The sequence below is a fragment of the Ruditapes philippinarum genome, unplaced genomic scaffold (assembly GCF_026571515.1).
Source record: "Ruditapes philippinarum isolate M1 unplaced genomic scaffold, ASM2657151v2 ctg17770_1_1_1_1, whole genome shotgun sequence".
NCBI lineage: Eukaryota > Metazoa > Mollusca > Bivalvia > Venerida > Veneridae > Ruditapes > Ruditapes philippinarum.
The window spans coordinates 1-14,873 of record NW_026859427.1 but is presented as its reverse complement, the minus strand read 5'-3'; the positions used below and the strand labels follow the sequence as shown (position 1 = coordinate 14,873).

Genomic DNA, 14,873 nt, shown 5'->3' with positions numbered 1-14,873 from the left:
CTTTATTTAAATAATATCTATCACAATTGTTCTTTCAATCACCTTCATACATGTTTGTAAAACTCTTTTAATACTAAAATATGTGCAAAAATAATGAATATTTCTTTTATTTTACATTTTCAATTGAATCAAAAAGTAAATGGTGTAACAAAGACAATATAAGCACAAGCATCACTGATCAGCCAGGTGGTTACATTACCCTCTTAACTCACTGATGAATATTTTAGGATCAAATCTGATCAACTAAGCATGAAATGAGTAAATATTATCTTATCATGTAAGAATGATTTTATGATTATTTAAATGAAATTTATAACTATGAAAACTGGTTTTCATCAATGGCACATTTTTGGTGAGGTTGGTCACTTCTTTTCATTTCGTTAATTGGATTATGCACTAATATGTAAGCCATTCAGTATCTCTGTACTGTCCCATCAATATGCAAATATGGAAACAAAAGAGAGCAAATATCATATATATCATTTAGTGAATATCTATCTAGAAATTTACAAGAATAATTTTCATTTACTATTTTTAGCTATGGCAGCCCCTAAAGGGATCAGCATGCCCATTCACGCACTACAGTGCATAATTCACGCACAAAATTCTAGATGCACGCATAAAAATTGTAAGTAGGGGGTACATGCATGCAAAGTGAAATCGTCGGAATGAATGTTTGGGATAGCCTAATTTGCATATCAACTAAATGTTGTTGCCATCTACCCATGGTTAGGAACAGTCTAAACCCGGTCATAATTGCATGTCTGCTTTCAAAGTCATCTCAGTCTGATTCGGAAATATTTTAGTCATGTTTTGATGTCACATGTACTGTCTTAAGAAAAAAGTTTTGGATATTTACCTTTATATTTAACTTCCAAAAAGTAGACACCAACAAAAAGATGTTTCCTGCTTAAAATCTAACCTCTAGCTCATTGGGTTTTTTAAAAGAAGATTTTTTAAGTTTTAACTATACACATATAGTTAAAAACAATGACACCTCTGGGGCGGGGCCAGTTTTAACCCCAGGGCTTTTATTTGAACAAACTTTGTAGACACTTACTAGAAGATGTTTCATTCTTAATATCTAAACTCTAGCTATTTGGGTTTTTTCAAAGAAGATTTTTAAGTTTTTGCCATACACATATAAGGAAAATCAATGACCCCCGGGGCGGGGCCAATTTTGACCCCAGGGCTTTTATTTGAACAAACTTTGTAGACACCCATTAGAACATGTTTCATGCTAAATATCTTAGCTCTAGCTCTTTGCGTTCTTTAAAAGAAGATTTTTTAAGTTTTTACTATATGCATATAGGGAAAATCAATGACCCCCTGGGGCGGGGCCAATTTTGACCCCAGGGCTTTTATTTGAACAAACTTGGTAGACACTCACTAGAAGCTGTTTCATGCTTAATATCAAAACTCTAGCTATTTGGGGTTTTTCAAAGAAGATTTTTTAAGTTTTTGCTATACACATATAAGGAAAATCAATGACCCCCGGGGCGGGGCCAATTTTGACCCCAAATCTTTTATTTGAACAAACTTTGTAGACACCCATTAGAACATGTTTCATGCTAAATATCTTAGCTGTAGCTCTTTGGGTTCTTTGAAAGAAGAATTTTTAAGTTTTTACTATATGCATATAGGGAAAATCAATGACCCCCTGGGGGCGGGGCCAATTTTGACCCCAGGGCTTTTATTTGAACAAACTTGGTAGACACCCATTAGAAGATGTTTCATGCTAAATATCTTAGCTCTAGCTCTATGGGTTCTTTAAAAGAAGATTTTTTAAGTTTTTACTATATGCATATAGGGAAAATCAATGACCCCCTGGGGCGGGGCCAATTTTAACCCCAGGGCTTTTATTTGAACAAACTTGGTAGACACTCACTAGAAGATGTTTCATGCCAAATATCTAAGCTCTAGCTTTTTGGGTTTTTTAAAAGAAGATATTTAAAGTTTTTTCTTTTGGTTGCCATGGCAACCAGAGTTCTGCATGGAATTAAATTCTTTGAACAATTTTTAAAGGTGACCACCAAAGGAACATTCCTGTGAAGTTTGGATGAAATTGGCTTAGTGGTTTATGAGAAGATGTCATTTAAAGTAAAAGTTTACGGACGGACGGACAATGGACGGACGGACGCCGGACGAAAAGCGATCACAAAAGCTCACCCTGTCACTTTGTGACAGGTGAGCTAAAAATGAAAAATGATTTTTTGATGCAACTCTAGTCATGCAAAATTCCATATGTATCAATCTCAAACTGTTAAAGAAAAAAATCTAAACGCAGTCGCTGCGTAAGATGAATTATAGTATACAATGTATGAAAATAAACTTATACAGGAAAATACGTGCAGATAGTCAGTATGATTTAGATTGCAAAGATCAGAAAATACCACAGAGCTTGCAGCCCTTTGATTATTAAATGGCTTTATTCCACTGCTGTGCCTTGATTTAAGTGATAATAAAGGCTTTAAGGATAACTAAACAAACATCCTCATTACTCCACTTTTTATTAAAGAATAATAAATTTGTTATACTATTATCACAGAATAAAAGAATTCAGCAAATAAAAAAACAGCAATGAAAGAAATATACAACAAGGTATAAATTTGGTTTCTTTGGGAAAACAAGTGGCAAAAAAATAGTCTACAGGAAGAGAAATAATATACACCTAATTCCTTTAAGGGGTACGAAATAAGTTATTTAAACTGAACATTAAAATAATGAACAATATAGACAATGCAAGAATATCAATTCTATTACACTTCACATTATTCAAGTATTACAGAAATGGGCCAGTCAAGTGCATTATTATACATAATATGCACAGCATAAAAAAGGAATGCTTAAACGCCATATGATGTCAGATATGACATCAATAAACCAAAATGACGTCGAGGAAAATAATTCTCCGTTCAATGTAGTTCAACATTATTTTATCAATTCAACTTTTTATAAGCATGATAGAATGTAACAGATATTTAACTTTTCTTTTGTTGTAGTATATGCACAGTTTATCGTTCAAATGCTTTGCATTTAATTACTTGGGCCTACTATATTTCTACACATGTGAACTCTAACCTGCATTATTCTACAACAGCACACTCAAAAATTGATATCTATTTCTTAAACAATACACTCAAAAATTGATACGAATTTCCAAAGTAAAGAACTTGGTGTGAAAATTTTTATAAATTGAATATATAAATTTTACAACAGTTCTTTACAATAAACAATAGTTTCATATGAAGCTCTAAATATTATTTTTCACATTTCATTTGAGTAAATCATGTATAAAAAATTTTCTCATCCATCAGCAAGGTTAAATTCTGTATAATAAAAGGAAAATAAACAAATATCCTAGTAACATGCATCAAAATTTACCATGATTGTACAAATAATATACTGACCTGACATGTTGGGTTTACTATATCACTAAATAACCTGTAACCTACTTAGTTCACTAAGTTCAAAGAACAAACAAAAATTTCTGCGGAATTTATAATCTACAAAATTATCAATTCATACAAATTGCATGCACAGAATAAAGGGGTAAATATAAGTGTAAACTAGAAATGTGTCCATAGGACACGGATGCCCCCACACGCCACTGTTCTGTCAATCTTATGACTCTAGGTCAAATATTTTTTGGACTACATGTGCCACAAGTTGAAAACTAAAAATCAACAAAGGGCCATAATTCTGTTAAATTTGGTCGCAGCAAAAATTCCTTCCTTTACTACCATCTACACATTAAGGTTGTTAATCCCTGGAAGTTTAAGCAAAACCTGCCATCAGGTTTAAGAGGAGTTGCATTCACAAAATTTCAACATAGTATATAATGAAAAAATAAAAAAAGGGCCATAATTCTGTTAAATTTGGTTGCAGCAAAAATTCCTTTCTTTATTACCATCTACACATTAAGGTTGTTCATTCCTGGAAGTTTAAGCAAAATCTGCTATCCGGTTTAAGAGGAGTTGCATTCACAAAATTTCTACATAGTACAATTATAGTGAAAAAATCAACAAAGGGCCATAAATCTGTAAAATTTGGTCGCAGCAAAAATTCCTTCCTTTACTACCATCTACACCTGAAGGTTGTTCATCCCTGTAAGTTTAAGCAAAATCTGCCATCCAGTTTAAGAGGAGTTGCGTTCACAAAATTTCTACATAGTATATAGTGAAAAAATCAACAAAGGGCCATAATTCTGTTAAATTTGGTCGCAGCAAAAATTCCTTCCTTTACTACCATCTACACCTGAAGGTTGTTCATCCCTGTAAGTTTAAGCAAAATCTGCCATCCAGTTTAAGAGGAGTTGCGTTCACAAAATTTCTACTTAGTATCTAGTGAAAAAATCAACAAAGGGCCATAATTCTGTTAAATTTGGTCGCAGCAAAAATTCCTTCCTTTACTACCATCTACACATTAGGGTTGTTCATCCCTGTAAGTTTAAGCAAAATCTGCCATCCGGTTTAAGAGGAGTTGCGTTCACAAGATTTCGGGACGTACGGACGGACGGACTGACGGACGGACTGACGGATTGACGGACGGACGGACAAGTGCAACGCTATATGCTCCCACATTGTGGGGGCATAAAAATTATAGGCCAAACAAATGATAAAAATTTTATGTAATATGCTTGTATATATTCCAATAACATACAAAATAGTTCAACAAAAATATCTGTAACAGAAATGATGGTTCAATGAAGGTATTAGGCATACAAAGTTGTCACAGTTCATTCTTTCACCCTAATAGCATTCCCCACTGTACTACTAGCTAACACAGAGGGCAGTACTGACACTTGTGTAGAACTTCAAGGAAAAGAAAAAACAGAATAACAAACTTAAGTTTAACTTACTGTTTTTATACGGTTTTTTTTTGTTAGGCTACTTGATGTTTTTCTTTTGTAAAATTATCCATTTCATGTTTTAATAAAAACACAATAGTGGTTTTTAAATAACTCAAAGAGTACTGTGATATTTCTGGCGTTTTCTAATTAAAAAAATATTTCATTAAGTTAAATTGAGACTATAATAAATTAATCTGCTGACAATAATTTCATGATTAAAAAAATGTAATAGAGAACTGATTGTATGTAATAAATACTAAACATTGTGAGCAACATACATGACATAAACATGAATTATACATTTAGCATGCATTGTATTTGAGACAGTCCATTGTAGTATTTAAATTTTTCAATATCTAGCATCCAACAATTTAAAAGTATTAAAATCAAAATCCAACAATATAAAGTGTGACATTATGCCCATCAAAGTGCAAATTGTTGAGTACAATGATAAATGTCATAATTACTTTACATTTTGCCATAATTGGGTTCAATTCTATATTTTACTATCCAAAAATAATAGAAATAAAAATCCATTTGACCCACGAAAAAAATCTAATAATAGCATTCAGAATTTATTGGTTATGTTCAATTTTTAAAAAGAGTCGGGTAGCCTTTTTTTTAAAACTTCGGTAGTTTTTATATTTTATTCTTAACATTTTTCACTTCCAATTATTGGTCAATAAGTTACATTATTTATTCAGAATTGATAATGTCACTTTAAAATCCAGCCAGACATGAATCAAGCTGGTATAACTGTACCGGCGACATGTCAGTTGCTATTCATGCTCACATTGTCACTGATTTAAATTAAGCCTCTGTGTGCTGAAATATGGTGTGCTCAAAAACTGGCAACAAAAAATTCAAGTCAAAGAAAATAATCTTATATAAAATCATCACATCATCTGACCCTCGTTCTCAAAAACCTTATATATACTGTCATTATATAAACAGATAATCAACATGCCTAAAATACAATATTTATTAAATTTACACAGATTTATACTTCTATGATCTAGCAACATGTAATCATTCCTTTATTCTAATGTTAAACATGAAATAATCCATTATTGATAATTTAAGTCATAAGTTGAGGTTTGAACAATCTGTCATGGGGGTAATACTATGTGAAGTGATGCTTTTGACGGACATTCTGATCTGAACCACAAACAACATGTGAAATATTTTTATTGAATATTCTACCATATTTCACATTTCTTACCTCAGTGAATTAATTTTTTTTTAAAATTAAATTAATGTCAATTATCTTAAAATTAATTTCAATCATCTTTTAATAAAGTAGCATAAAAATTTACAGCTTCATTTTTATCTATCATAACAGTCAAATGACCATCATAGCCAGAATGTGTTCATTCATAAAATGCACTAACATGACATTAGAGCCTGCAACTCATATGGAATCTCCCATGTCAGATAAATTATCCAGCCTGTGTAAAACTAACAGAAACATCAGTCTGATATACAGGAATGACAGTCTGATCTACAAGAATTATTGTTGTTTGATACCTACTCAAGATTGTGCACTATAAGACTTCCCTAATACATGTATATTGTATTTAAAGGAAAATGAAAAAAGATGTACTGTATATATAGGAGAAATTTACAAGAAAAAGGTAAAAGATATTAGAAGTATCCTAAAATAGTAAAGACACAAACATGCATTACCAGCAAATGTTACTAAACAAAATGAATCACTGAAGAAACCATCCTGCCAGAATCCCCAAAGGCAGAAAGGAACAAAATTGCTGAGCCCTAGTACATACTCTTGGGGAATTTTTTTTTATTTAAATGGTCAGCTTTTAAAAAAGGCATGTTTGAACTTCATCAAGAATGGATAAAAAAAGGTGACTGCTATAACTTGTGAAAATACAACAAATGACAGATAGTTACATGTACCTTGTCAAAAAAGTTCAGCTCACGCTACAACAATATATATTTGCAGTTGGGTGACTTAGGGCCATTATAACACTCTTGCCATGTAAAAAACAACCACAACACATGATCATGACTGAATTTTAAAATGGCAAGCAATCATTTTCTTACCAATACTTATCACTGAATTTTAAGTGACAGTAAATTCATACTGAATAAATTGCTTGTTAATATGTTTAAATGTACTTCCTTCCTTCAAGAATGTTAATTACCTCCCTTTAACATATCTCAGTAAGTTCATGAGTAGCAATAAAAGTAGAACATGTCTGGGTGCACAACTATTTACAGTCAATAGAAATACTTCTGGTTCCATTTCAAGAAAAATTTAAGCATTTAGAAACTGTTAATACTGTTTTACCTATAATCTCTACTGTTTTACCTACAATCTCTACTGTTTTACCTATAATCTCTACTGTTTTACCTACAATCTCTACTGTTTTACCTATAATCTCCCAAAATGTTGAAATGTTGTAAATTAGTAGGTTTACACAGACAACTTTTTGATAATTTGAGGACTTCTGACATGATACTATTTTAGGTAACTAGCAAACAGCTTAATACAGACATCCTGACATCTCTTACACTTAGCTGGTATAATTATTTTTGTTTGGAGTTATACCTCAATTAAAATCAGGGATTTCTATGCTTAGACATTTTGACAAAAAATGCAACATTGTAACTCTACAATTTTTAACAGTGTGTTTATGAAATGAATATTTTCACACATAAAAACATCCATGGAATTGAACACATAAAATCTGAAATGTTTTTTTCAGTCGCAATTAAATATCAGACCACAGGATAACCTTCTTCTGTTTTTCTGAACTGAGGATAACCGATCCTGATGGATGCCAAGAACAAGCCATGATTGCATGCCTGAAAACATAAACATACATTTGTACTTAACATTACCTTGTATACTGTATGTTAATACAAAGGGCCAATACTCTGATGATTCTACATGAATTGTTTAGCTTTGTAAGTTTTTGACAAAGTTTTCATTGTAGTTTCCTTATTTCAATATTTATTAATCATATTCTTAGATGTATTGCAAGATAACAGTATGTTAATATTTTTAGGTTGGATGGAATGATATAAATATCTTTTTGTTTGGGTTTTACGTTGCAGGAACATAAGCATTATTTCAGGAACAAACGGGCACCAGAGTAGAACCACTGGCATTCTGTAAGCTAGCTGGATAGCTTCCTCACATGAATGAATTCAAAGTCCCTGTCGTGATTTGAACCAATAGCATGGAAGGGCAAGTGGTATAATGACATAAATATATGATTACAACGTAAGCATATAGTATATACATGAATATATAAGATAATGCATGTCTTACGTATGTTCTTTTAGCATTCGTTCAACCTTGCCTTTCTGTATGTTCCAAACATATAGAGTACCATCAGAGGATCCTGCCATGGCATAGCTACCATCAGGGCTGTAAAACAACATGGTTTAACATCTAAGACATGCATACAGATAAAGATTCATAGTAGTGTAAAATGAAACCTGAATATTGATATGATAATACCATGATATCACATTGAAGAAGAACCGGTTGATCTGGGTGATGCTCCCCAAAATGGTTTTGGACAGAGAAAAGTATACCTCTTGTATTGTCAGAGTTACGTCACAGACAAAGTTCAATGTGTAAAAATTAACAAAGGGCAATAACTCCAAAATTTGGCAAGGCAGAGTTATGATTCTTTTGCACCGCAATTCTACTCAATGAGATCTATTGCATTTCAAATCAATGAGATCTATCTACCTACAGAATTTCACGTTGATATCTCTTATAGTTTAAGAGTAATGTCCCCGACAAAGTTCAAAGTGTAAAAATGAACAAAAACATTAGTTTTTAAGTTATGCACCTGACAAGGAAAAGTATCAAAGGGCAATAACTCTTTTATTTGTTTTATGAAGTTGTATTGAATTCCAACTAGTAGTAGTTTTCAAGTTATGCTCTGGACAAAAAAAAGCAATTGAAAAGTAACAAAGGGCAATAACTCTGTAATTACTTTAGATAGAGTTATGGTTCTTATGCACTGCATGTCCTCTAATTGTGCTGGACCATTATGAAGTTGTTTTGAATTCCAACCAGTAGTTTTCAAGTTATGCTCCGGGCAAGGAAAAGTAACAAAGGGCAATAACTCTGTAATTAGTCAAGATGGAGTTTTGGTTCTTGTGTACTGCACTTCCTCTCAATGTGCTTAACAATTGTATGAAGTTATATTGAATTCCAACTAGTAGTTTTCAAGTTATGGTCCGGACAAAAGAAAGAAATGGAAAAGTAACAAAGGGCAATAACTCTGTAATTATTTTAGATAGAGTTATGGTTCTTGCGCACTGAACTTTCTCTTTTTGTGCTTGACCATTGTATGAAGTTGTTTTGAATTCCAACTAGTAGTTTTCAAGTTATGCTCCAGACAAGGAAAAGTAACAAAGGGCAATAACTCTGTAATTAGTCAAGATGGAGTTATGGTTCTTGTGCACTGTACTTCCTCTCAATGTGCTTGACCATTGAATGAAGTTATATTGAATTCCAACCATTAGTCTTCAAGTTATGGTCCGGACAAAAGAAAGCAATGGAAAAGTAACAAAGGGCAATAACTCTGTAATAACTTTAGATAGAGTTATGGTTCTTGTGCACTGCACTTTCTCTTATTGTGCTTGACCATTGTATGAAGTTGTTTTGAATTATAACCAGTAGTTTTCAAGTTATGCTCTGGACAAGGAAAAGTAACAAAGGGCAATAACTCTGTAATAAGTGAAGATGGAGTTATGGTTCTTGTGCACTGCACTTCCTCTCAATGTGCTTGATCATTGAATGAAGTTATATTGAATTCCAACCATTAGTCTTCAAGGAAAATGCAACAGACGCTTGGACCGACCGACCGACCAACCAACCGACCACCGAGTGACTCCTATATATCCCCCAAAACTTCGTTTTGGGGGTATAAAAATGAACACAATAGAGATACAAACAATTAAGAGAGATTGAAACAATTACCTAAATACTGCTCGTGAATAGTCAAATGCCACTTTGAAATTTTCAGCTCTGAAATAATGAATGCATATATCTATTGAAAATAAACAAGTTATTTCACCAAGCCATAATTATAAGTTTATACAAAACAGAGTCGCAGGTTATATTTACCTCATTTAGACAAATATTAACAATACCATGCAGATTTAAAATAATAATAACAACATGAGCTGTTATTACTTGTCAGACAAAAATTCAAAGAAAGAAAGGGGAATAACTCCAAAAGATATAGCTCTTAGAATAATGCCCCTTGTCTAACAACTGCACTATTGTCATGATAAGCCAATTTTCAAAATTTCTTGTTGGTAACTTTCAAAATGATTGAATAATGGTCTACATCAAAGTTCATGAATGACAATGACAATGCAGCGATCATAACAGCTTGACTTTGTCTTCAAAATAGACACTTTGTAAAAATGACAACAAATTCAAATTTTGAATAGTTCTCAATTGAAGTCCTTTCAGGAGAACTAAAAAAATAAAGAAATCAATACATCAAAACAGAGTTTTTGACACAATCAAAAAAGGATTTATGGACAATATATGAAATAATTTCATAATTTTAAAATGCAAGGATATCATGTAATTGATTTCTTTATAAAGTATGATTTTACAAAAATCATTGCTAAGAAAGAACCAGTGCAACAAAAATTATAATTAATGTACTGTATATATAACATAATGATGCAGAAATAACTTCCAACTTACACTAATGTATAGGAAACTTGGTTCATACGTAGATCTATCACCTTTAATGTGTCTTCCCTTGTACATGCCAACAATGATGCCTTATCTGTAGTTAAAATATATATCATATATGATTTTTAAATACAATAATAGTACAATGCTTGTAGGTAAAAACAAAGATTATAAAACGTTTGTTCATCTCTTCATAAATATAATTTGTAAAGTTTCTTTGCAATAACATACGTAAATAGCCCTATATAGTGGGCACAAAATTATCTGACATTTGACCTTCAGCCAGGCACACAAATGGCATGGGCCTTACACATCACCTAGTTGATATGGACATTTGAGCCAAGTTTAAAGAAAATCCTTCAAGGAACAAGAGCCCGGTTTGAGCCGGGTGATGCTCCCCGAATAGGTTTTGGACACAGGAAAGTACACCTCTTGTAGTTTCAGAGTTATGTCCCTGGAAAAAGTTCAAAGTGTAATAATTCCAAAATTAGGAAAGGCAGAGTTACTGTTCTTTGCACTGCACTTCTAATCACTGTTATCTATCAACTTACAAAGTTTCTTGTTGATATCTCTTATGGTTTCCGAGTTGTGTTCCGGACAACTTCAAAAAGTAAAAATAAACAAATGGCAATAACTCCAGAATTAGGCAAAGCAGAGTTATGATTCTCGTGCACTGCACATCTACCCATTGAGATACATCTACCTACAAAGTTTCATGTTGATATCTCTTACAGTTTTATAGCTATGTCCAGTACAAGATTTTTCTAAAAGGGGAGATAATTCAAAAATGAGGCTTAACAGAGTTATGTTTTTTGCACTGCACTTCTACTCAATGAAATCTATCTACCTACAATGTTTCATCTTGATATCTCTTATAGTTTTAGAGTTATGTTCCGGACAAAGTTCAGTGTTAAAATTAACAAAGGGCAAGAACCCTAAAATTAGGACAAAAAGAGTTATTGTTCTTATGCACTGCACTTCTACTCAATGAAATCTATCTACCTACAATGTTTCATCTTGATATCTCTTATAGTTTTAGAGTTATGCCCCGGACAAGATTTTTCTATAAGGGGAGATAATTCAAAAATGAGGCTTAACAGAGTTATGGTTCTTTTGCACTGCACTTCTACTCAATGAGATCTATCTACCTACAATGTTTCATCTTGATATCTCTTATAGTTTTAGAGTTATGTTCCGGACAAAGTTCAAAGTATTGAAATTAACAAAAGGCAATAACTCAAAAAGTAGGACAAAAAGAGTTATTGTTCTTATGCACTGCACATCTACCCACTGAGATCTATTCACCTACAAAGTTTCATGTTTATATCTCTTATAGTTTTAGAGTTATGCCCCGGACAAAATTTTTCTATAAGGGGAGATAATTCAAAAACCGGGCAAAATAGAGTTATGGTTCTTTGACACTGCACTCCCCCTCAATGCCCTCTACCACTGTATGAAGTTTAAACAAATTATCTCCAAGGGTTTTCAAGTTATGCTCCGGACAAGAAAACGGACGGACAGACGGACGGAACCTTACCCTTGAACAGACCGGGTGTCAGCATGGGTTCTGGCCATTGACTTGTTGAGGTGAAAATTTGAGTCAAGATTAAAAGAATTCTTTAAAAAGTATAGTCCTTACTGATTAAAAACTTGCCCGACATTTGATAAGCCAGGTTAACCTTTACCTTGAGCCAGCACAGAGACAACATAGGTTCTTACTGCCTAGTTGAGGCGAGCATTTGACCCAAGTCTGAAGAAAATCTTTAATAGCCAAAAATGTGAAAACAATGAAGATAGACAGACTGAGCAATGCAACAAAGTGATTTTTCCTGTATAGCCCCATCCCCCACATCATATAATGGGGTTAAAATAGTAAGGATTTATACTGGAAGATCATATGGTACCAACACTTGAACATCATTTGATACATTTCATCAAATGTGAAATAAATAACATTGTTTACCTGGTGATAAAGCTAATGATGTAATACGTCCATGTAATGAAATCTCATTGATGGTGGAGTCTACACGAGGGTCCCAAAACCTTACACGCTTATCAAAATGGCCGCTGATTATGCTACTTGCATGTAATGTCACTAAATCATTGCAACTTGATCCAGCAAATATTGTTTTTGAACCTACAAAATTAAAATATTGTTAAAAGAAATCTACCTTCCATATGATTTACCTATTTCCTTCATTTTTGTAATGTTCTACTTTTTGTTGGGTTTTAAGTGGACAATGTCTAAGGCGACTTTTCATCTTCAATGGTGGAGAAAAAGACAGATGGTGCCTCTGTGTGCATTTACTTTTCCTGACATAGGCCATCATTTTCTTCAGTAATTTTCAGTAATTTTTGCTCATTTTAAATCATTTAGTGAAAAAAGCTATAAATGTTGTCACGGCTCAACCAGTATGAAGATTCTCTGTCACAGAACAAATTGGATATTACACAATACCGTTATTTAAGAAATAATATATCCCAAACAGTGATTTTATCGCTCAAAAACATCTATGTTTTTAGAAAAAATGCGACAAATTATATCATGAGGGCGTAGCCCGAGTGATATGATGCACATCCGAACGACAAACAGTGATGTTATCAAGATAAATTCATCGATTTGGATTATTTCGGTTCTAACACGACATCAACAAATAAATGCTGCTGTATCTGATATTAAGCAAAATTGCACCTGATCTGTTTCCATACTTATTTTCAGGGCGTCAGATTTTTTTAGTGGTTACGTCACATGTATAATGATTACGTCACATATCTAAATATATAACCTCAACTTTGACTTTATTGCATAATGAAACACACTTTCGTTTCTTCTATATTCAATAGTGAAAAATGCGGGTCATGTTAGAATATATGATATAACCTCTAAAAGAGTTCTACAATTTTTTTCTGGTGTGAGTGTTGTTCTTTGTGATGGCTGAAAGTATCACTTGATAGATTATACTGTGTCAATGACTGACAAAACTTCTTCTACAACAAGAGCCACTCTAAAGCTTAAATACATTATTTCTGACACCTGGGTTGAACCACTGATATTTTGCAGACTTGCTTTTTCACATAAAATAATTCAACATCTCTGTTAGTATTCCAACAGAGATAGGTGACTGTATGATAATAAAATAAAGCTTACATGCTCTAGTATGTAGGTCCCAGATTTTTAAAGTTCTGTCATGGCTTCCAGTTACCACTTTTGATGAATCACCTAAAAATTTGGCAGTTAAAACTTTCCCACTGTGACCCGTCAACGTATGCTGAAAAAAACACGCCATGTATGAAGTAATATACATGTATAAGTTACAACAACAAAAAAAAATAAAACTAGAAATGTGTCCATAGGACACGGATGCCCCCACACGCCACTGTTCTGTCAATCTTATGACTCTAGGTCAAATATTTTTTGGACTACATGTGCCACAAGTTGAAAACTAAAAATCAACAAAATGCCATAATTCTGTTAAATTTGGTTGCAGCAAAAATTCCTTCCCTTTACAACCATCTACACATTGAGGTTTTTCATCCCTGGAAGTTTAAGCAAAATCTGCCATCCGGTTTAAGAGGAGTTGCGTTCACAAAATTTCTACATAGTATATAGCAAAAAAATCAACAAAGGGCCATAATTCTGTTAAATTTGGTCGCAGCAAAAATTCATCCCTTTACTACCATCTACACATTAAGGTTGTTCATCCCTGGAAGTTTAAGCAAAATCTGCCATCCGGTTTAAGAGGAGTTGCGTTCACAAGATTTCGGGATGTACGGACAGACGGACGGACGGACGGACAAGTGCAACGCTATATGCTCCTACTCTGTGGGGGCATAAAAATATATATATAAATAAGAACACAGTTTGTCTCAAGATAACTGCTCAGTATTGTCTGTACTGACTGGTTCTGGAAAGTATAACTCTATATATGAAACATTATAACTTTAGAAACATTTTAATTAATGTATTAGAAAATTTTGTATAATAATATTTTATGTACAAGTAAAATTATTATTTTGTTGTGTTTTGTTTTATAATACATGTTGATAAACTAACTAACTTACTCTTAACCTTTGATCAGATAAAGACCACAATCTACTAGCATAATCGTTTGAAGCACCAAGTATATACGCCTCATCATAGTCAAATTCAAGGGCAGTAATACCCGCATTACTTCCCAGTAATGTCCCTTTACACTGACACTGACCTGAAAAAACACAAACTTTATAGTTAATCTGAAACTCGGAAATTGGGTTTTTTAAGCTTATTTCCCCAACACAAAAATTTAAACCCTTAATTCAGTGCTATGTTTACAATGA

General features: G+C 32.9%; 1 protein-coding gene across 1 annotated transcript; it reads right to left on the bottom strand.

Annotated features, from left to right (window-relative positions):
• Positions 1-2,493: 2,493 nt before the first annotated feature.
• On the bottom strand, positions 2,494-14,761 carry LOC132756484 (autophagy-related protein 16-1-like; the record flags this gene model as incomplete). The annotated part of the gene is given in 7 exon segments (XM_060747563.1): positions 2,494-7,681; positions 8,151-8,249; positions 9,822-9,869; positions 10,566-10,650; positions 12,520-12,693; positions 13,705-13,825; positions 14,619-14,761. Coding segments are annotated over 7 exon segments (764 nt in total), but the record flags the coding sequence as incomplete, so codon positions are not given.
• Between the last annotated feature and the right edge of the window lie 112 nt (positions 14,762-14,873).